The sequence below is a fragment of the Macaca nemestrina genome, chromosome 17, assembly GCF_043159975.1.
Source record: "Macaca nemestrina isolate mMacNem1 chromosome 17, mMacNem.hap1, whole genome shotgun sequence".
Taxonomy (NCBI): Eukaryota; Metazoa; Chordata; class Mammalia; order Primates; family Cercopithecidae; genus Macaca; species Macaca nemestrina.
The window spans coordinates 66,063,661-66,086,976 of record NC_092141.1 but is presented as its reverse complement, the minus strand read 5'-3'; the positions used below and the strand labels follow the sequence as shown (position 1 = coordinate 66,086,976).

General features: G+C 50.0%; 1 protein-coding gene across 6 annotated transcripts in view; it reads right to left on the bottom strand.

The window, feature by feature from the left end:
• Positions 1-2,199: 2,199 nt before the first annotated feature.
• LOC105472412 (ATPase H+ transporting V0 subunit a1) overlaps positions 2,200-23,316 on the bottom strand; it is a 63,600-nt gene continuing 42,483 nt past the window's right edge. For 2 of the 6 annotated variants that reach the window (XM_071083172.1, XM_071083174.1), the window contains exons 17-22: positions 23,194-23,301; positions 16,698-16,805; positions 15,735-15,752; positions 10,808-10,925; positions 10,329-10,500; positions 2,200-3,763 (exon numbers count right to left, since the gene is read on the bottom strand). In XM_071083172.1, the coding sequence (XP_070939273.1) occupies positions 3,670-3,763; positions 10,329-10,500; positions 10,808-10,925; positions 15,735-15,752; positions 16,698-16,805; positions 23,194-23,301 (618 nt within the window). In that variant the 3' untranslated portion in view covers positions 2,200-3,669. Of the gene's footprint in view, positions 3,764-3,939; positions 4,034-10,328; positions 10,501-10,807; positions 10,926-15,734; positions 15,753-16,697; positions 16,806-21,652; positions 21,728-23,193; positions 23,302-23,316 lie in introns of all 6 variants that reach the window. The other 4 variants (XM_071083173.1, XM_071083175.1, XR_011615846.1 and 1 more) reach the window with 3 other exon arrangements.

Sequence of the window (23,316 nt, the reverse complement as noted above, 5' to 3'; positions counted from 1 at the left end):
CAATTTCTCCTTGTAATTTTCTTTTTTTTTTTTTTTTGAGACGGAGTCTTGCTGTGTCATCCAGACTTGAGTGCAGTGGCCGGATCTCAGCTCACTGCAAGCTCCGCCTCCCAGGTTCACGCCATTCTCCTGCCTCAGCCTCCCGGGTAGCTGGCACTACAGGCACCCGCCACCATGCCCGGATAATTGTTTATATTTTTAGTAGAGATGGGGTTTCACCGTGTTAGCCAGGATGGTCTCAATCTGCTGACCTCGTGATCCGACTGCCTCAGCCTCCCAAAGTGTTGGGATTACAGGCGTGAGCCACCGTGCCTGGCCCAACACCTGTATTTTTCTTATTGCCTTTTGTGGGTGTGATGTGGTATCTCCTTGTGGTTTTCATTTGCATTTCTGTAATGACTAATGGTGTTGAACATCTTTTCATGGCTTTATTGGCCATTCATATAGCTTACTTGGAGAAATGCCTATTCAAACCCTTTGCCTATTTAAAAAAACTGAGTTGTTTTTATTATTGGGTGTAAGAGTTACTTATATATTCTAGATACAAGTCCCTTATCAGATAAATGATCTACAAATATTTTCTTCTATCAGGGTTGTCTTTTCAGTTTCTAGATTCTAACCTTTGAAGCACAAACGTTTTTTTCTTTCGAGATAGAGTTTCACTCTTGTCACCCAGGCTGGAGTGCAGTGGCATGACCTTGGCTCACTGCAACCTCTGAATCCCGGGTTCAAGCAATTCTCCTGCCTCAGCCTCCCAAGTTGCTGGAATTACAGGCATGCACCACCACACTTGGCTAATTGTTTGTATTTGTAGTAAAGACAGGGTTTCTTCATGTTGGCCAGGCTGGTCTCAAACTCCTGACCTCAGGTGATCCACCTGCCTTGTCTTCCCAAAGTGCTGGGATTACAGATGTGAGCCACCGTGCCCGGCGAAGCACAAAAGCTTTAAATTTTGCTGAAGCCTAACTTATCTATGTATTTTTTATTTTTTATCACTCGTGCTTTGGGTGTCATATCTAGAAATCACTGGCTAACTCAAGGTTAGGAAGATGTACTCCTATGGTTTCCCCTGAGAGTTTTATAGTTTTCACTTACATTTTAGGTCTGGAATCCACTTTGAGTTAATTTTTGCATATGGTGGGGGTAGTGGCCCAAATTTGTTCCTCTGCATGTGGAAACCCCATTGTACCAGTGTCATTTGTTGAAAAAGACAGATCTTTCCTCAGTGAATTATCTTGACCCCTTTAACAAAAATCAAGTGACCATAAATGTTAGGATTTATTCCTGGACTCTCAATTCGAATTCACTGATTCCAAATATCTATTCTTATGAGGCCTTCCCTTCCCACCGAGCAGAAGCTGAGAGCTCCCTGACCAGAGTTTCCACTGGAGACCTTATATTTGAGGAGCTGGGTGGGGTGGGCCCCTCAGGGCCGACTCCAGGGACAGGTAGCACTGTTAGGGAGGAGGAAGGGCTTCAGGCTAGGCTGGAACATGGAACAAACAGGGGGTGTAGGGGGTTGCGGCCCTTTCACCTGTCTGGGGGCAGTGCTGGTCAGCCTGCCCAGGTCACATTCCTGGGCAGCCCCTGCCCTGGAGGCCCCTGGAGGGAGGAGCGACGAGGGAGGGCACCGAGAATGCAGTGCCTCACTAGGCAGTGGGGAGGGGGCCTCCTGTCCAGCCTGCCACCCTGGATGGTCTGCCTGCACTCCGTCCTGCCGCCTGCCAATCCCAGCACCTCACATTCCCCAGCTGCCCTGAGGAATCTGTGTGGAGCCTCCACTTGCAATAAGGCCAAGGGTGTCAGGGCTCAAAATAGCCAGGCCACTGGGCCCTGGAGGGCACACTTGGAGAACAGGGAGAGACAGGTGGGGAGATACCCAGTGCCCCTCTGCCCCCATGCTGTCTGGATGTGCAATGAGTGAAGGGGAGATGAAGATGGGCCGCCCAGTCCCCTCCTCCCATAGGTAGTATCTGCAGAGCTGACTTGGATCCTGTGAGTGGGAAGGTGCCTGGGAAACTTGCAACAAGGTGAGAATTTCCCAAACCAACTGCCCAGCCAGGCCCACTGCAGCTATGGCCTTTGACACAAGGAAAAGCAGCAACGCTGGAGGAGGGAGGCAAAGGTTGGGGGTCCAAAGGGGCTCAAGACGGCTGAGCCTGCAGCGACACAGGGGCTGTGGGCACAGTGACAGGCAGCTTCTCTGGGGGAGTCAAACATACTTTATTCAACATAGGAATGTCTCAACAGGAGGGCCTTGGGCAGGGTTCCCTGAACTATGCTTCAAACCCCACTGGAAACAGAGCAAAGATCATCACAAAAACCCGGGACACCAGGGCAGGGGGCTGCACAAGGTCGGGTCAGGTCACAGTGGACAAGCACACAGTGGCCCCGCCCAGGGCCAGCCCAGCCTGAGAGAGGGGATGAGGGCTCCAGGCAGCTCACTCAGAAAAGCAAGGGTGGGAGGAGGACACCAGCCTGGCCCACTCAGGGAATTGTTTCTACCACTGAAAGCAGTGGGGATTAACTTAGCTGGGGCTGCCACACCAGCACATGATTACAAGGTTCGGGGTGACGGGGAGGAAGCCCCTTGGCAGGGCTGTGCAGCCCTCACAGCCACATGCACGGCAGCCCTGCCAGTGGCTTCCAAACAGCAAACCATCAGTGACACTGACCTTCCCTGCCCAGGACACCCCTCCTGAGACCTGGGGCCAGTGTGTGAGGAGGGGCACTGGGGGGCAGAGCCAGGCAGGCCGCAGGCAGAACCAAGAAGGCCTCAGCCCCACACTGCAGCCATCATGATTGCGGGTGGGGAAGATCTCAGGGTCTCCACCAGGGAAGAGCATCAGTCTGCACCCTTGGCCTGAGGGTGCGCTTGTGGGCAGGGCCCATGCAAGGCCTGAGAAGAAGCCAACCCCGGGGGAGGGAAGCCCCGTGCACTGCGGAGCAGCCAAGGCCTCTGTTCCAAGCACTCCCGGCTGTGCTGTGTAGTGCAGGACAAGAACGGGGAGAGAGGAGAGGGGGGAGCGCAGGGGGGGGTCAGGGAGATAGATATCCTATGACCCCTGGGGGTGACAGGGAGAAGCCACTCATGATGGCCTAGTTGGGGCCAGCTGAATGCCTGATTAACAAGCACGAGAGGGGGGTGGGCAAAGGACGCAAATATCACCTTCCTGGACCCACCCCTGCTAACCCAAGAGTGGGACATGTTACCAGTGTCCCCTTCTAGGGGAGAAGCTGTATTGCTTCCCCCCACTACTCCTGCTAGAAACTACAGTGGCGGATGCAGGGAACTCAAAGTCTAGATATGAATGTCATGGGTGCTCCTTCCATCTACAATGCACGGGGAAGATGAAAGGACTTTGGGATGGCGTGGGAATGCAGACTGGCTCACCACCAGGAGGCGGGAAGGGCTGTCTGGATGGAAGGAAGCTAAGAAGGCAAGGTTGGTGCCCAGTGGGTATGAGTGACCACGAGAAAATCACTACACTACACACAAAGCTAGGGTGATGGGAGGCCCAGGGAGGACTATTCTATCTAAATGACTCACAGACGGGTGCCACGAATGCGCTGGTGCCCACAGATCACAACCACAGGCAGAGAAGCACAGCTGATCACTGTGGAGGGAGGTGGGGAGGGCAGCATGGGGCACATGGCCCTCACAGGGGCTCACTCTTCAAACTTCCCTTCCCGAATATGCTCGAAGGAGAAGGGGAGGAACTTGAAACCGGTCCCGCTGTAGAATTTATTCTGGAACTCAACCCTGGAGAAAGAGAAGAAGAACGCTATCATTCAATAGAAACTTTGTGAAACTTTTTGGGACTTCACAGTTGGGCCAGAAAGATGCCCCGTGCCCACCTCGCCCCAAGCCTCCCTTCCCCAGGGGAGCTGGAGAAAGCCCAGAGTGCAGAGATCCCACTTTTAAGGCCTGGGACTCGCCTCAGCAAGAGTTTGATGTACGGAGGAAGGGACGTGCCCTCAGTTCCCAGTCTTGCTCTGTCCTGCCGAGCAGTGTGTGTTTATGCACAGCTCTCTGTACAGAGGCATGTGTAAAAAAAGTTCAGTTAGCTTGAGCCTAACATTGTTAATGAAGGAGTGGCCCCCAACGCCCCCTCCTGGCAGGGGATCACACAGCCCACCTCTAAGGGAAGCCCCCTCCAGGGACCCTGGGCAAGCACCTCTGTTTGCTTGTTATTTTTCCTGGGGGGAGCTAGAAGGGCGAGCTTGGAGTGAATGTTGAAGGCTTTCCATTTAAGGAAGGAAATTCCCAGGAAAGAGGGGGAGTTAGGAGGGGAAGTCTTCTCAAAGCAATGGCAAAAATATTCTCCAACCACAAAAACATCTCAGAAAGAATTCTTCTCTTGGGGAGTAAAAAAATAGCCTGAGCTCCCTTCCCAGCAGTTCAACAGCCATGCCTGATAGTCTCTGTGGGGCTCTTGCACTCTCAGGGAGGGCGGGAGGAAGACTGTCCCATAAGCAGAGCTGGGCTGCTTGGCTGTGCTTCCTCCTACAAACTCACCCTGGACAGCTGCCCAGCAACCAAACCACACCAAATAAGGGCAGAAAAATGCATGATTCAGAGAATAAAAAGGCCAAGGAGAGCTGCCCTGAGGAATAGTTTCCACATGGTGCTGTGTGACCCTGGAGGCAGTGGAGCCCCTGTAAGAACAGGCAGGGGTGGGGCTGTGGCAGGTTCCAGGTGACAGGTCATGTGCAGGGTGAGGGCTTTGAGGTGCTTTAAAGCTTCAGGAACCCCCGAGTTCCCTAACTCAGTCTTTACAAACAGCTTCCTCCCTCCAAGCCAAGAAGCAGGAATTAAGAGAACAGGGGCTGGGAGGTGGCTGGGGACCAAAGGTTACAGACAGTTTGCCAGTGGCATTGGGAGTTCCTCAGAGGCCCTTCACTGGGGTGCAGGCTGAGGAACACCCCCTTGGAGAAGACACAACAGAATTTTCTGAGTGGGAGTAAAAGCAGTCGGCTTTCTCCCACACATCCCCACATTCCACAGGGGTGGGTCAAGGTTTTCCAGGAAAAACAGGACTCAGGATGGGGAGGACACAGAGCTTCCAACTGACGTTAGCTCAGGGTTCCTGCCAGAGCAATTCCAAACCAGGCCCTGGATTCACCCATGTCCCAACACCACACCAAAACTACTTCTCCAAGTTCCAGTTACTGAGACCACCTCTGAGAGAATGCAGTGGGGCCTAGCGGTAGGTTCCTGCGTCTCACCCACTTGTGTTAGGTTTGAATTCTTCATATTGAATAGACTGTGTTCCCATGTGGCAAGGGTTATTTCAGAACAGCTGAAAAGAGATTTGTATGTCCCCTTTTCATTCAACAATACATAGCCAGAGAGTGCACAAGTCACCTGAGGGTCCCAGGCCATTACCTAGGAGTGAATGTCAGCCTTGGTAGGGTATGCTGACCCCCAAATCCAGTGAGATGTCCAGAACTCTGACCCCGCCCCCTGCCTGGCTAATCACAAAACCATTCTAATCTCCAAACTGGTCAAATGCAGCAGCAGCTTTGTTTTCAGATGCCTGTGGGGGCACCACCCTTTTCTTGGCACCCCTCCAGTCACCTTATCTACCCATGGGGCCCAGCGAGGAGGAAGAGGGATATATGCCTGGGAGGGGCACATCAATTGTACTGTGTGAGCAGACAGGTGGCCTCCCCGACATACTGCCCAATACTGCCCCTCCCACCAGCTGCTGCTTTAGAGACTTAGAGTGGCCAGAACTGGGACATCGCGGGTCTATCTTGAGGTCAGCCTGATTTTACCTCCTTCCCTGGCCACCCTCACCCCAACCACCAAACACAAAGCTGGAAAGCAATTTCCCTGCCAGTCTCCCCACCCTCTCCTGTTGAACTGGGGAAAGGTGTGCTTCCTGAAAAAGTACAAACATGAAGTTCCCTGGGGCAAGGAGGGCCCCATCTGCCATCCTAGGTTCTTCCTTCTTTTTGGGCCTCTCCACAGCTCTGCTCAGGGAGACTCCAAGGTCTCGCCATGCCCCAAGCCACTGAAATGCACCTCTAGAATTCAACAGCTGTGAGGAGAGCCTCAGGAAACCAGACCAGTGTCTCTATCATCTCTTCCAGCTCCAGCACTTGGCAAAGGCCACCGGGTGACTCAGAGGGATTAACTGGGACCAAAAGACATCATTCCTGCCACGTAACAGGAACTCTTGTTTCCTCGAGTGGGTGAAGGAGGAAGGAGTCTTGGGGCCACTTCCCTTTCCTGGTGGGGGTTGTGACTGAGGGCAGGCAGTGTGGAAATGCAATTCTGGGCTGACCTGTTTATCTAGCCCATTCTGCCACTCTCTGTGCAGTTCAGGGCCTAGAACACACATCCGTCTGATAGCCCGAATATCAGGGCAATGAGGGCGGCCTGGAACTACATTTTAAGAGTTCTGAGTTCTCCTGGGCAGCCATTCCCTCAACTGCTCCATGCTGTCATGCCGTGGCAACACTGCATTCCTATCAAGGAGTTGGTCCCTGATTCTGTCCCTTTAATCGCCACCCAATCTGTGAGTATACAGGTGGGTGTACATCTATGTGTATGTGGAATTCGCTAGGTAAGGAGAAACCAGGTTCCTTGGAAGGTAGGCCCTGGGGCAACAGTTCTGCATACAAATCAGTTTGATGTTTACAGTGATAACTACAATCAAATCCCTGTCTCATGCCTTCTCTGAAGAAGAAAAGACGTCTAATTACGGTAGGTAAGAAGCCAAGCACCCTTCATGTGGCAGGAGGGAGGAAAAGAGAGAGAAAACTTGGGAGATAGAATTAGCTGCTTAATACCTTAACCTGCTCACGGTTTTCAAACACATCACCCCCCTTCCTATGACGCTGCATGAATCTCACACTAGTGGTTTTTATGTTATCGAATCAAATGTTTTTCTCATTGTCCCCACTGAAGAGACCCAGAGCTTGTATAATGGGGCAGCCCTTGAATCAGGAAACAGCAGGCACAAAGTGGGAAATATGAAGATGCCTAGGCTGGATGCCAGGAAGAATAGCAGCACCATCCCTACAGCTGGTTCAGCAGCCCCAGAGACTCCACCTGGCTCCACCCTGGTAAGAGGGCCACAGCTCAGAACGCCTCCTGCAGTCCTGGGCCACAGGGAAGATCCAGGCATCCTGGACGCACAGCTGCATTTTGCCAGGAGGGGGCGCACAACCACCAACTTCATTCACTCCTGTTTCAGTGGTGGGGGAGGTGCCCCACTCATGTCGCAGGGACAGCCCTCCAAAGACGAGATTCTGGAAGCTGCACAAAGGAGGTCTGCACTGTTTATTCCTCTCCTACCCAATACTCCTATTGCCAAAATACATACGACATATACGGGGAGGCTGTTCCTTGCAAACAGCACCTGAGGGCATTCTGATGGTATTCCTCTGCCTCCTGTGGGGTCTCCTCTCATTCTGGACAGGTTAAAAGCAGTTTCTTTATGGGGGACCCCAGGCAGACACCCTCTCTCCAGGGCATCCCACTTTTTTTTTTTTTGAGACGGAGTCTTGGTCTGTCACCCAGACTGGAGTGCAGTGGTGCAACCTCGGCTCACTGCAACCTCCATCTCCTGGGTTCAAGCAATTCTCCTGCCTCAGCCTCCCAAGTAGCTGGGATTACAGGCACCCACCACCACGCCCAGCATTTTTAGTAGAGATGGGGTTTCCCCATGTTGGCCAGGCTGGTCTCGAACTCCTGATCTCAGGTGATCCGCCTGCCTTGGCCTCCCCAAATGCTGGGATTACAGGTGTGAGCCACGGTACCCAGCAAGGGCATCCCACTTTTAAGCAGAGCAGCCGCGACCCATCCTGGAGCACCTGCTTTTTGCTGTGGCAGCACCTGGTGTGTGCACTACTTCCTACTTGCTCACAGTAACCTTGGTAGTGAATGTTCTGCTCAGGTCCCCTCCCTGTTGTGACAGAGCTGGAATTCCAACCCAGGTCGCCCGATTGGGAAGCCTGCTGTCCTGTCACTCATCACTTCAGTTCAGGGGGACATGGGAAGACACGGGGAGGCCACAGGTGAGCCTGAGGAGGAAGCAATCCTCTGGCAACAAAACCAGGCTCAGGCCCAGGCGACCTTGCTCTGCAGCAGTGCTCGGCTCCCGCCCTGCCCAGGGAGGAGATGACTGGCTACCCACATGGGCTAGAATCAAGGTGAGGTGGTCACTGTTCCCTCAAACCCAGGGCTCAAGGGACAGGAGTGAAAAGAAAAGGAAGGAGACCAAGGGGCAAGAAAAAGTGAATCCTCAGAGGATTCTCGTGCACCGAGGAGGGCTGAGGAAGTGTGCTTGGGGGAGGGGGGTCGGCTGATAAGCTGAGAATACGGGGGCCAGCCAGATGAGCTGGGTGGGGAGGAGGGAGGCCAGACAGAAGAGAGCCAGGCCAGAGGAAGCTACGTCTACTGACACAGCAGGGTTTCTGAAGAAGAGTGCACCCCAGCCACGTCTTGCCCTTCCATGCCTCACCCTCCGCCCGTCATTCAGAAAAACCCACAGCTGAATCTTTGAGGAGGCTCGCGGTCACCCAGCCATGAGAAAATCAAAGATAAAGGGGAGTGGGGAAGGAGTTTCTCAGGTTCAGATGCTGGATTTTCTTCAGGTTTGGAGAACGAAGAGAACATTCATAGTCTTCTTCTGGCCTTGGGCTCATGAACACAGAGCATCCCATCCAGGGGCCTCCAAGGCACACCAGTGAGTCAGACCCCTATGCTCGTAAAACAGGAGGAGTGTGTGAGTGCTTCTCTGGGGAGAGGGGCCAGAACTTCCAGAGACACTGGGGTTTTGAGACCCCAAAAAAGAGAATCACAACATAAAGGAGGAAATAGAGACAAAGAAGTGGAGTCTGAGGTGGAACAGCCACAGAAAATACAGACTGCCCCAGTTTTTAGTATAAGCATGTCCCATGCACATTTGGGAAATACTCATACTGAAAAAATTATTTGTTGTTTATGTGAAATACACACTGTTTTTTTTTTTTTTTTTTTTTTGAGACGGAGTCTCGCTCTGTCACCCAGGCTGCAGTGCAGTGGCCGGATCTCAGCTCACTGCAAGCTCCGCCTCCCGGGTTCACGCCATTCTCCTGCCTCAGCCTCCCGAGTAGCTGGGACTACAGGCGCCCGCCACCTCGCCCGGCTAGTTTTTTGTATTTTTTAGTAGAGACGGGGTTTCACCGTGTTAGCCAGGATGGTCTCGATCTCCTGACGTCGTGATCCACCCGTCTCGGCCTCCCAAAGTGCTGGGATTACAGGCTTGAGCCACCGCGCCCGGCCTGTATTTTTTTTTTTTTTTTTTTGAGACAGAGTCTTGCTTTGTTGCCCAGGCTGGAATGCAGTGGCAGAATCTTGGCTCACTGCAACCTCCACCTCCTGGGTTTAAGCAATTTTCCTGCCTCAGCCTCCCAAGTAGTTGGGATTACAGGCATGTGCTACCACACCTGGTTAATTTTTGCATTTTTAGTAGAGATGGGGTTTCACCATGTTGGCCAGGCTGGTTTCGAATTCCTGACCTCCTCCTGACCTCGAATCACCTCCTGAGGCAAGTGATTCACCTGCCTTAGCCTCCCAAAGTGCTGGGATTACAGGCGTGACCCACCACACCCGGCCACGCTGTGTTTTTATGTGCTAAATCTGGCAACCCTGGTTTGAGGTGGTCACAGCCCAGACTACACCCCCTCTCCCCCAGTCCCAGAGGCTGAACTCATGCTTTCTCCACACAGAGCCATTAGGAGTCCATTAAAGAAAACAAACAGAACCACCCCAAACCTGCCCTTCTGAAGAAGCTTCTTGAGTGTACCAACCTTCACCCTATAGAACCAGGAATCCCCCCAGCCCACAATGGAGCTGCCAAGGGTCCAACTCAAAGACCCCTGGCACAATGACAGAACAACGAGGGCAAAGCTGGGGTGCAGTGTGCTCTAGCCTTTCCTGCACTTAGCATCCATTCCAGAGCTGCTTCCACTGTTCTGAAGACAGAAGAGTTACACACCAGAGAGAAAACCAGAAACCCTACGACTCCAGCAGCCCCTCTAAGCCAAAATCAGGAGCACTGGGGACAGCTAAAGGCAGGGAGCGGGACCTGACACCACTCACCAGGGACCTCTCCCTAGAGTCTAGGGAAGGCTGAGTTGTGCTTTTCTGTGATCATTTTCTGAAACTCAGTGGCAAAGCTGGTGCTGGGGTGTCCTGAGGTAAAGCTAGTGCAGGGCCAGCTCATGTTTCCTGCACAGAGCTGCAGGGCTGTGTTGGGAGAAAAGCTGCCCTCTCACCGCAGCTAAGGACACATCCACCCCCATGCCCGCCCTGCCCCACTGCCCCTCACCAGTGTAAGCGCAGTGCATGGAGAAAGGCTGAGAGGCCCTCCATGATCAGGAGGATGGCCACGGTCAGGGTGGCAAAGGCAGCGAAGATGAAGAACAGCGCCAAACCTCCTGCCAGGCTCTTCACGCTCAGGCCGATGTGGATCACCATGGTCCAAAGCACCTCAGACAGCTCTGGGGAATGGGAGACACAAAATCCAGTGCAGTTTGGCAAGAGGTAGCTGTAGGCACGAATTTTGCTCTGCCATTCCCCCACTAGGGTTCCCTGGACCCTGGCTTCCCACTGCCTTAGTGGGACCACCATGCAGAGCTAACCTGGCAAAAGTGCCGAGCCTCCTGTCTGTACTCATTCTCCTTGCGTTCAGGAACCTGAATAATTCCAGAACCTTCATGTAATTTCCATTCTACTTAAGCTCCCCAGCTGAGAGTACGACCACAGAGGGGGAAACTAGAGTTCCGGAGCCCGGAGAGGGGTACTCACGCGCATGAGCAAGGCTGAGGGCCCAGAGCCGCAAGTAGGAGGCAGTGTTGGAGATGCAGCCCAGGCAGTACTCAATGGTGTGGATGGCCTGGTGGACCATGGTGTCCCCAAAGTCAAACTGTCGTGGGAGGAAACCAGAGAGAAAACATAAGGCTAGGAGGGGAACGTGCAGGCATTCTGAGTTGTGGCTACCTGGCGCTTTGAACCTGGGCCAGGGCAGGGGACTGCACTTCCCATGGTTGGCACCTCAACTTTGGAGCGGCCAGAAGCACCCAGTGTTGAACTCAGGTGGTGATTTTGGCAATGCCTTCCCCAAAAATCCTGCCTGGCTTAGCCCTCACCTGGGACACCTCCATTCCCCTCAATACACTACATTTTCATTAACTACATCTTAGTAAGATTCTTCTCGACACATTTGTTTTTCTCCCTCTGGGGCTCTGTGCTCAAGAGGGGAGCGTGTGCTGAGTTGAGACACTGTTGGGAAAGTGACTGTCTGAGTCTGGGACCCTAAGGACCTGCAGGAGGGCAGGAAGGGATTTTCCCCAGACTGCGCTTCAGGAGATGGGCTCTCAATCTGGACACTGTCCTGAGAAGACTAGGCCTCTACAGCCACTTATTCTTTTTACAGCCTTTAGGGAGCAAGATAACCTTCTTTTTCTTTTGTGATGTCTAAAGAGATTACATGGTGAATTTTTTTTCCCTACATGATTTCACCACCATGTACAGGGAAATCCTAACGGAGTGTACGAATTTCCACATGGGTTAAGGCCAAACAGCACATCTCCAGTTTGTTTGTTTTCATTTTCCTCAAGCTCCCTTTGTCCCAGTTTTCCTTTCAATACCAAGAATTATTTCCAGAATAAAGGAATGGGCTGGAACAAGCTCTTGGGAGTGCACTTTCAGGATTGCTCCAAGCACAGTCAGGGGTGAACGTGGGCTTTTGAATTTGGTATATTCTGGAAGCCCCAGGTACTTTCCCTGGGCCTCTCACTCTGTCAGGCTGACCAAAGACCAGGAGGCACTCCCTTACGGGGCTTCCCCCACAGAGCCCAGACCACAATCCTCTGAGCTTTCAGACACTCCTGAGGGCTCAGTGGCCTCCCCATCGGCCCCTGCCCTCAGATCAGGGTCTATTTTTCGCAGCAGTTCCTTTAAAAACCCACGTGATTCCACTCCCAAAGGACACCAGAAATGCCTTGGGAAATCACTGAGAACATGGGGATGGGAGAAAGTGGCTCGGCTGGTAAAGCCACAACAGCCCAGGCCACAGGGGTGCAGCCAGTGTGGAGGGGGCTGGCTCCACCATGCCATCTCTGGGCAAACGTCTGCTTTTCCCTCACCTCTATCGACACCTAGTCTATTTCTGGGCTTTTCTTCCAGAACAGGCTCTTCAAGTGTCCTTACTTACCCTGAAAACTAGGGTAATCCTAGTTCCCTGAGTTTCCTAAATCGTAACACCGTGGTTAAGAGCTCTCTCCTACCACTGCTGGTTGCCGCCACAGGGCCCGCATCGAAAGGAAGAAGTCCATGGCTCCCAGGAGTGCTGATATCTACTCCTATAGGCCAGGGGGGCAGTGACCACTGGGCTCCCTTACAGCCAACCCTTCCGTGTTTTCATTCCACCTCAAGTTTCTCCCACTGAAAAAAGTGCAGGACAGGAGAGAAGCCTCGCTTCCAGGCCTTACCCTTGCCTTCTCTCCTTCATTCCCAGCTTCCTGCAGGCATTCTCAGGAGAGGCAAGGACTGGGTGAGAAATCCAGCCTAGCACTATGAGTCTGCCACTCAGCACACACCCAGTATCAATCAGCCATGACCGACCATGAATCGCTGCAGAGTCAATGTCCACATCCTCTGCCTCAGTTTCCTCTCTGCCCAGCTAGTCGTCACCCTACTGCACCCTGGCTTCCACTTTCACTCCTCCACAAAATGCCTCTACTTAGCAAGGTCACCCTGACCTCCCAGTTGTTACATCTTTTTTTTTTTTTTTTTGAGATAGAGTTTCACTGTTCACCCAGGCTGGAGTGCAGTGGCGTGAGCTCAGCTCATTGCAACCTCTGCCTCCCGGGTTCAAGCAATTCTCCTGCCTCAGCCTCCTTAGTAGCTGAGATTATAGGCGCACACCACCACACCCGGCTGATTTTTGTACTTTTAGTAGAGATGGGGTTTCACCATGTCGGCCAGGCTGGTCTTGAACTCCTGACCTCAGGTGATCCACCCACCTTGGCCTCCCAAAGTGCTGGGACTACAGGCGTGAGCTACCGCACCCGGCCCAGTTGTTAAAGCTAACAGACGTTCTGTGTCCTTGTCCATGCTCTTGCAGTGTCTGTCACTATGGCCTCTTCCTCCTTCTTGAAATACCTGCCTCCCCTTGGTTTTCCTCCTACCTCTCCGGACAGTTCTTTTTAGTCTCTATCGAGGTTTTTTTTTTTTTTTTTCCTTTTTTGAAACAGGAGTGCAGTGGCATGATCTCAGCTCACTGCAACCTCTGCCTCCCAGGAGAATCAAGTGATTCTCCTCCCTCAGCCTCCCAAGTAGCTGGGATTACAGGCGTGAGCCACCGCGCCTGGCCTTGGGACCTATAGCTTTCACTTCTTTAATATCTCATATTGGTTCCTTCCTTTCCAACTCGTCCTACAAACACCTTACTTCACTTCAGGCTTTCTGTTCTGTCCTGAATGACATCAAATGATGTGTCCATGCCTCCTGACCTTGCCCCTCCCCAACCCAATATACCCTACAACATGGTCACTGGGGGTATTTCCTCAATGCACCATGGCTATGTCACCACCAGCTTCACCACCGTCTCTTGGATGGCTCCTTGTTGTCCAAATGAGGCAAAAACTACTATGGCTGGTTTCTGCCAACCTCCAGTCTCACCTGTCCCCAGTTCCCCACCCCTGCCTCTGCTCCAGCCGAGCTGAATACTTGCTAGTCCCCAACATGTGATGGGCCTGCAGGTCTTTTGCCTGTGAAGCTGCATATGCTGGTGGTCTGCATCGCTCCTCTACAGGGCCTCCTGCTTGACCAGAGTAAGATAACTTCCTTAGGGAGTCCTTCCAGGGTCTCCTTTTCCACCCTCACCCCAGTGTTCATCAGCTGCCCTCTTTCTGTGCTCCCATAGCATCTGGGGCACACTTCTATCACAGCACCTGTCATCCAGACTGTCTCCCCACTTTGGGAGGTCTTTGAAGGCAAGCACTATGTTCTTCTCTGTTTCTGTAGCACTATACATAGTGCTGGACGCATGGAGGGTGAGTGAATGCATGGATGGGTGGGATGAATGCACCTGGTGAGGAGACAGTGGGGAGAGGTGCCACTGACCCTTGCTGAGGGTCACGGCCTTTGAAGATTTCCCAGACAACCAAGTGGCCTGGCTCTGGTGTGCAGCTGGACTGAGTCCCCACTAGGGAGAGGTACTAATGCTTCCACTGGGCTGGAGCAAGGGCCTGCATGGGACAAATACATTTTCACAGCCAAGCAAAATGGGGAAGTTCCAGAAGTAGGCTGAATTTTTTTTTTAGGAATCTGTTTTGTTTGAAATCATTAGATAAATGTCATGGGTATCTAAATTTGGCTATAGAGAACCAGACTGTGTATGTGCCTGATAAAAATAAAATGTTTAGACTACTTGGGTAGCCAAGGGTAGCTGAATCCCTGAGTGAGCTGGGTGGCCAGGGATTGGGGGCTGAATTAGAGTCTATCTTGTTGGATGTCCAGCCTCCTGGGATATGGCTACAAATGAGAACACTGGTGCACAATAGCTGGTCAGACCATTCCGACAATGTGGGTGCATGGTTAGGAAGACATTTAAAAAGCAGTGCTGTTGGAGGCAGTGAGCCTGGGAAAGGGTTGGGCTCCTCACTAACATGGAGCACACCCCACCCATCCCTGCCAGGTAGCTCAGCCAGGGACTGCACAGATGAGCAGTCCAGGAATACAGACACTCTTTGATGCCAGCAAAGGAGCCTCTCTAGGCTTCAGGAAGACCAGGCCCTGCCTGTGTTTACATAGAACAGCAAAGGCTTTCCCATTCCCATCCCACTGCCCTCCTAGAGAGGACCAGAAAGTCAGGAAGGGAAGGGTACAGTTTGTGGGTCTAGGCATTTTAGAGAGAAGTGCTGGGGGAAGATGCAAACAGTGCAGCAAGGCCTTTTAAAAACCCAATTTAAAGAGTGTACGTTGCTAAGTAAATTACTGCTGAGCCAGAGGGCCTTCTACTTGAGATGTGGCCTGAACAGTTAGTCAACTTGCTTTCCAGTGTCTGTTATTCTCTGTTATTCTCTATGTGTGGCTGATATAGTATTAACTCCTTTCACCCAGATGGATTATTTCCTTTGGGATGCATCTGGAAGGCAAAGCCTCCTTTTGAAAGCTGTCTCCCTCTCACCTGGGTCACATGGAGGTAGAGCTGACCCCGAGAAGGGTCCACCACTTCTAAGTTGAAGCATCATCAAGCTGAGGAGGGCAGCAGGAAGAGGCTGGCTCAGACAGGGAGGAAGGGTAAGCTTTGCTCACAAGCACTTGGAGGAGCAGGGAGGAAACGGCTACTTCCAGTGGCTGGGAGTAGAACCACCACAACATCACAGGAGAGGAAGGCAGAGGCCAATGGGACTTAACCCCCAAGAGGAGTCACTTCAAGAATGCCAGTGCAGACATTACTTGTAGCTCCTTTCAAAGCCATTCTCCAAGGCATTAGATCAGCAAAGTCAATGAAACAAAGACAGAGGTGACCGAACGAGATGCAGTTAATGGAGATGAGCTTTTTAGAACACAGGTTCATGAACTGGTTAGAAATGGCCAGTGAAATGCAGGATGCACAGGAGTCATGTGTGTGGCCCCAGGGTGTGGCAGGGTCAGCAGAGTGATTACAAGGATGGGAAGAGAGAAGCCCAGATAAACACGAAGGCAACGCCAACTTTCATCTTACCACTTCGTCCTCGGTAGGCTTGAAAACACAAATTTACACTTAGTGGGGAGCCACGCCACACACAAGGTCACAAGTTAGGAGCACAAGGCTACTGAATGCTTCTTGGGGAGGACTGTTCATGTTAAATGGGCTAGCACGTTGGAGGCAGGCCTCCTCAGCATACACACAAAGCGAAATCAGCAGGAATTTAGAGCATTAAGATAGGTACTTTTTAAAGGCATCCCCAGGCCTTGTGATTTCTTTTTTAAAAAAGCATATATAGTGAAAGTGGTCAGACAGACTGAAAAGTCCAACTTGGGTCCTCAACTCCTATTTTATTTGATTTAAAAAGAACATAATGAGCAGATGAGATTTAATAGTTCAGTTCAGAGGCTTTGTGCTACAAGGGGTCAGGCAAGGAGAGTGGGCTTGGAGGTGCTATCTTAAGGAAAAGTCTAGTTTGGCCTAATTCTCTCTCTCCCTGTAAAAAGTAGGCAAATGACACCAAAAAGGCTCAAACAAAATATCTGCAGCAAGAACACATCAGTGGTATAGGACTTCAAAAGTACCAGTGATTATAGCTGGTGAGTAATGCAAATGGAATGATCCTTGGAAGGGTCAATGGATGAAGAAGCTGTGCTTAGTGACCTGTGTTTCAGGTCGTAAGAGTTGGGATGCTGAAGCCTGCTCTGCCTCAGGCGAGAGAGCAGTCAGTAATGGAGACCTGCGTGCAGAGCACTGCAGGCAAAATCTGGAATTCAAGACAGGAACAAAACTGCTGCAGGCTCTGGGGGCAACAGCTGGAGCTTAGGGCAGGGTCCACTGGAAAAAGCTGTGGTGCCCTAAGAGGTCCAGAAGGCAGGCTGAGTATTAATTAGTATTTTTATTTTTCAAGGAGAAGACTGGAGTGAGGCCTCTTAGGGTACACAAGACTAGGGCTGACCCGAGGTGGAAGGAGAGGAAGCCCACACCACGGGATCTTACCTCATCTGCGTCCTCTGAGTGGGTGGAGAGCTGGTCATGCTGAATAATCTCAGCATCCTCCTCTGTCGGTCCGTTGCCCACCCTGATCCCACCAAAGTTGAGAGTTCCCTACACAGATGAACAGAAAGAGTAGAATTTGCCTGGGCTTTAACATGACATTCTGTGAGGTGGGAAGGGCGATGGTTAGTAACACAAACCTCAGAAAAGCATATAGTCTAACAACAAAAACAAAACCCACTGACTGAACAGCTAAGTAAAATCAAACAACTGTTCCACCCCAACCACCACCTTCCCCAGCCCCAGACCAACCTACAGTTATCACCTTACCCTGCTTCAGAGGAAATATGCAGTTCTGTCTACTGTGCCAAGAGGCACCAGCCTCACCTGGGTCAACGCTAATTGAGAATCCTGCTTGAATGAAAACCTTAATAGGAACAGATTCTCATTACAAGTACAGCTCTATCTGTAAAGCCTGCAAGGGCCTAAGCTTTTCTGGCACTAACAATTAGACTTTCTAAGAGGAAGAGGGGCCAAATGACATGGTGATTGTACACTAGTCTGATAAGCTTTTAACAGGAGCCCAAGAATTCCAGCAACCTCTTCCAGAAATGTACCATGTCTCTGCCCAGGAACAAAGAACTTCCAAGGTCAGAGAAGGAAAAAAAAGCTTAATGTATATTCACTTGTGGCTAGAGAGTGCTGAGCTTAAAAAGATGAGGAGGGGGCTCCTTTTCTTCAGCGGAAGGCTCTGGAATGTTAAAATAATTCTTCCACAGGCACGCGGGCAGACGCTGACGGGGCATTTGCTTCTTCTGAATTCACAGGCACAGTCTTTGGTAGGGTCTCCAAAAGTACAATTTTAAAGTCAACTTGATTTGAAAAAACTTGAGTTTTTCCAAACCCAAAGCAAAAAAGACTCTTTGGGAACAAAAACCAGGCAGAAATGAGTTAAGTCTCACAGACCCCAATTAGTGCTAACCTGCCACAGCATGAAAAGGAATTTAAACAACAGCCCCAGATTCACTTCATATGGTTTCTGTCCAGAGGGCCAAACAAGGCAAGAGCTCAAGGGCGGCTCTCCAGCAACCTGGCCTTCAGGCAGCAGCACAAGCAGTGTGCAGGCGGCCTGCGCAGCTGCCCTGTGCTCCTCATCCTCAGCTCTACCTCCTGGTGTGCATTTCTTTTTTTTTTTTTTTAGACGGAGTCTCGCTCTGCCACCCAGGCTGGAGTGCAGTGGCCGGATCTCAGCTCACTGCAAGCTCCGCCTCCCGGGTTCACGTCGTTCTCCTGCCTCAGCCTCCCAAGTAGCTGGGACTACAGGCGCCCGCCACCTCGCCCGGCTAGTTTTTTGTATTTTTTAGTAGAGACGGGGTTTCACCGTGTCAGCCAGGATGGCTGGTGTGCATTTCTTGCCACAGCTCTTGTCACAGTTTAATGCCCAGCTCAGACCTAAGTGTTTGCACAAATCCTCCCTCCTACTCTAGCAGTGGTCCTTAACATGCTGGTCAGAGAACTAGCTGCGTTAGAATCACCCCAAAAGCTGCATTTTAAATAGAAATTCTCAAATACTACTCCCAGAAATTGTAAATTTAGTAGTTCTGGGGTGGGGCCGAATAAATCTGTATTTACAAAATATGTTCCCAAGTACAAATTGTATAATCATTGTGAAGGGTTTATCAAAATTTTAAATGCATGAACCCTTTGAGATTCAGCAATCCCACTGCTGGAACATCTAGGCTTGTAAAACTTTGGCAAGGTATATGGACAAGGGGCTGGGCGTGGTGGCTCATGCCTGTAATCCTAGCATTTTGAGAGGCTGAGTCAGGCAGATAACCTGAGGTCAAAAGTTCATGACCAGCCTGGCCAACACGGCGAAACATGGTCTCTACTAAAAATACAAAAATTAGTTGGGCATGCAGGTAGGGGTCTGTAATCCCAGCTACTCTGCAGGCTGAGGCAGGAGAGTCGCGGAAACCCAGGAGGTGGTGGTTGCAGTGAGCTGAGATCGTGCCACTGCACTCCATCTTGGGCAACAGAGCGAGACTGTGTCTCAAACAAAAAAAAAAAGACACATGGACAAGGATGTTCCCTGCATTGCTGTTTGTGATAGCAAAGAATTGGGAGCAACCAACACATCCATCAAAGAGAGGACTTTGGCATATCCAGTGGAATATCCTATGGAAAGCTAGGCAACCATAAAAAAGAGCGATAGTCAGCCAGGCACGGTGGCTCACACCTGTAATCCCAGCACATTGGGAGGCCACGGCGGGCAGATCACAAGGTCAGGAGATCGAGACCAGCCTGGCCAACATGGTGAAACCCCGTCTCTACTAAAAATTCAAAAATTAGGCCAGGTGCGGAGGCTCACGTCTGTAATCCCAGCACTTTGGGAGGCTGAGGCAGGTGGATCACGAGGTCAGGAGTTCAAGACCAGCCTGGCCAACATGGTGAACCCCGTCTCTACTAAAAATACAAAAATTGGCCAGGTGAGGTGGCAGGTGCCTGTAATCCCAGCTACTCAGGAAGTTGAGGCAGGAGAATTGCTTGAACCGGGGTGGCAGAGGTTGCAGTGAGCCGAGATCGTGCCACTGCACTCTTAGCGTGGGCAACAGGGCAGGACTCTACCTCAAAACAAAACAAAACAAAACAAAAATTAGCCAGGCGTGGTGGTGCATGCCTGTAATCCTAGCTACTCAGGAGGCTGAGGCAGGAGAACTGCTTGAACCCAGGAGGTGGAGGTTGCAGTGAGGTGAGATTGCGCCATTGCACTCCAGCCTGAGTGACAGAGCGAGACTTCATCTCAGAAAAAAAAAAAAAAGTGATTATCACTATGAAACAATCTTCAAGATACACTAACTTTTAAAAAACATAATAAATCGAGAGGCAGAAGAGTGCCACAGTTTAAAACACAATTCCTCATGTGTCTTTCTCTACATGCATAGAGCACACACACACCTATCAATAGAAGACAGGCAGATATCTGTCAGAGGCAAGGCCCCTACCTGTTGACAATGCCCCTTGAAGAGGAGGACTACAGTGGGGGCAGGTGGTTTTCTTCTTAGCACTATAGGCATTCTCTAGCCAAGTGCACATATTCCTTTATTTTTTTATGTCAGTAGGGGATTGTCAGGACCATGAAATTATGGGCCACTTTTATTTCTTCTTCCACTTATTTGTTTTAATACCCTAAGAAACAAATTCAGAGTCTACCAGATGACTCTGAAGTGCAGTCAGACTTGTGGGCCACCAGAGCCTGGATACCTCCAGATCATGCACATATTCCACCTGGCAACCCTCAGAAGGTGGACTGAAAATGCAACAAAGGGCACCGGAGGGGACTCCTGCATATCCCAGGCTGGGTTATAGGATACAGGAGGAAGGCTTCAAGGTCCAAGGCTCCCAAAGTAGAAAGCCATTTCTGAAGCTTTCTCCAACTAGCAAATAAACTGAGGGGCAGATAGGTTAAATTTCCTAGCCAGACACTAACAAGGATCTCTTCAGAACACAGGAATGAGAGTTACAGGAAGGGGGATGAAAGACACATGTCAGCAGAAAAAAGGAAAGAAAAATTAAACTGTGATATATCACTCACAGACAACCAAGGGGACAAAGCACAGAACAAAATCAGATCACTGTTCATATCCTCAGCCCTCTGGGGCCAAAAATCCAGAGGCTTTCTTGTAGAATGATCATCCTGATGCCTTCAGGCTGCTCTCCAGGAACAGATGTTTGGCTAAAGAACCAGTGGGGTAAGAAGACCCTGTGAATGGGCTGGTTTCCAGACAGGGGACTTTTAACTTAGAATTTGTCACAGAAGAGGTTGCCAGACTTAAATGCATTAAGATCTTGTCAGAAGCATATCTTATATATGCTAAGACCAGCAGAAAGAAGAGTATGTGTTAAGGACATCGACAATAGGTAGTATGTGTTCTAAAGGTTTTTAAAATTTCTCACAGGGAAGTCCCTACTTGAAAATGTATTTTAAGCAGCAAAATTAAAATTTTTTCTGACCCAAAATGTCAGCCCTTTTAGACTAGTTCCAGAAGGATGACCATAAGAAGTTTTCCAAGTTTAAAATAATCAGAAATACTTAATGAAGGAAATGGTTATCCATCTAAATCTTTCATTTTATTTAAAGAAGTATATACTTCTAGCACATAGAAGTAATGGGTAATCACTACTGGTGAGACTTTTACAATCTTATAGATTCATTCATAACTTAGAATATATTGGGCTAATATATTTGTGCACTGTAAGACTTAGGTTAAAAGATGTTTTTGAGGACAAATATTCAAAGTGCTGTTACTGAATCTTGAATTAGTATCAGAAGAGGAAAGGATCAAGACAGATCACTTTGGTTATGACACCAGATGACAGTAAACACAACATATCGGAGAGTGGAGGTCTCACTGGAACAGTTGAGGACATGTGAGGTCTTCTGAGTCTCTCACAAAACACTAAACATGTATAAACTTTCACTTTTAAAAAAGAAGTTAAGTTACTACTAAAAAAGATCAAATGTCCAAGCATCACTCTAAAGTAGAACTCTAAAGTGCAGGGAAATCAATTCAAGAATCAGAGATATTCTTGCTTCCATGCTGAAAAATCATCCAATACATGGTCACAAAATGCAGACATGAAAGTGGGTGAGTCCAAGAGCTGCCATCTTGGATTAAGATGATGGGACTCAGTGAGGGTACAACAGCCACTTTGTTACTATGGACATGCCTGTACTTACATATTTGAATAGAAACTTAGTAGACCAATACTAAAGATGATGCCAGAATCTATCCCTAAGAGGTGGAACTTCTGTTATCATCTCAGTGAGTAACAAGGACATATTTCCTAAGAGCACACATGTCCCATGCTCTCAATTTAATTAAAAAGAATTCTGCTGCACTGTTTGCCACCTCTTTAAATGAAATGTGATGGTTTGTTGGTTTTCATTCACTCACTGTTGCAGCCGCTGCTGCCTCTAGTCCCTGTTGGCTCGGGTTTGGGCTGACTGGGGCCTCCACAGGTTGCCCTTCCTGATAGTGAATGGAAGAAAAGAGGAAGGGGAGAGAAAACAAAAGAGGGAGGGAGTGAAGGGGGAGACGAATGGAGGGTACATGGAAGGATGAAGATGGTCAGAAAAGGGAGAAGGAGGGTCTTGTAACTCAGCTGCTCTCCAACAGGAGTCATCATCTAACAGCCGTTTAAGAGTCATGCAACAAGATCGTTTGGGTTTTCTCAGGCAGTGTAAAGAAAGTGCTATTGGATACCCAGAAATTACGCATGATACTGAACATCTAGCAAATTTAACTGTGTGTGTGTGTGTGTGTGTGTGTGTGTGTAGAATTCATATACACACAGACATTAAGTAAACATATATACATATGCTGCTTTTTTAAAAAGAAAAAAAATCAACGTGCTTTAAACCAAACCTTTTTCCCGGATGTTTTGGTCAGTGAAAGTATCACAGTCTCATTTGAAAGGAAAATGTCTCAATGTCAGTCCTGTGGTTGCTCAGGCAAACCACATGAGTGAGTTCACCCGTCTGCAGCTCTTGCAGCCTTGCTTGGCTTTGGTTGATGCTACATCTAGACAGGCACAGGCCTACATTTTCCTGAGTGCAGCGTGAGCAAAGCATGACCAGAAAAGGTAAAAATTTGTGACTTTTCTCTACCCCAACTACTCAAAGCTGAATCCAGATGTCTTGAGCAGCAGAAACGTTTCTCTGACCTGGCAGGCCCAGTGCTCGTGCTGGGACATAACATAAATGCGTTTTGTTTGGTTGGTTTTTTTTGTTTTTGAGACAGAGTCTCACTCTGTCCCCATGCTGGAATACAGTGGCACAATCTCGGCTGACTGCAACCTCCGCCTCCCAGGTTCAAGTGATCCTTCCACCTCAGCCTCCCAAGTAGCTGGGACTACAGGCTCGCACCAGCACGCCTGGCTAATTTTTGTATTTTTAGTAAAGACAGTGTTTCACCATGTTGGCCAGGCTGGTCTCGAGCTCCTGACCTCAAGTGATCCACCCACCTCGGCCTCCCAAAGTGCTAAAAGTGCTGGGATCACAGCCGTGAGGCACCGCACCTGGCCACAAATGCGTTGTAAGAGTATACAGATTTGTGGCTGGGCACAGTGGCTCACACCTGTAATCCCAGCACTTTGGGAGGCTGAGGTGGGCGGATCACGAGGTCAGGAGTTCGAAACCAGCCTGGCTAAAATGGTGAAACCCTGTCTCTGCTAAAAATACAAAAATTAGCCAGGTGTGGTGGTGTACACCTGTAATCCCAGCTACACAGGAGGCTGAGGCAAGAGAACTGCTTGAACCTGGGAGGTGGAGGTTGTAGTGAGCCGAGATCGTACCAATGCACCCCAGCCTGGGCGACAGAGCGAGACTCCGTATTAAAAAAAAAAAAAAAAAGAGTATACAGATACACAGATTTGTGCATAATTATCTTGAACAAAAGAAAAGTCTAGTAACTTTTAGCAATAAAAATACACCTACCAAATGCTTTCTCCTCAGATACTGACGGCGAAGGACCAGTGGTTTAAACAGCAGCATCCAAGGTACACACAGTAGCGCAACCACTACCAGGAAACACTGAATTCCTTTCTGCAGAGTAAGAAG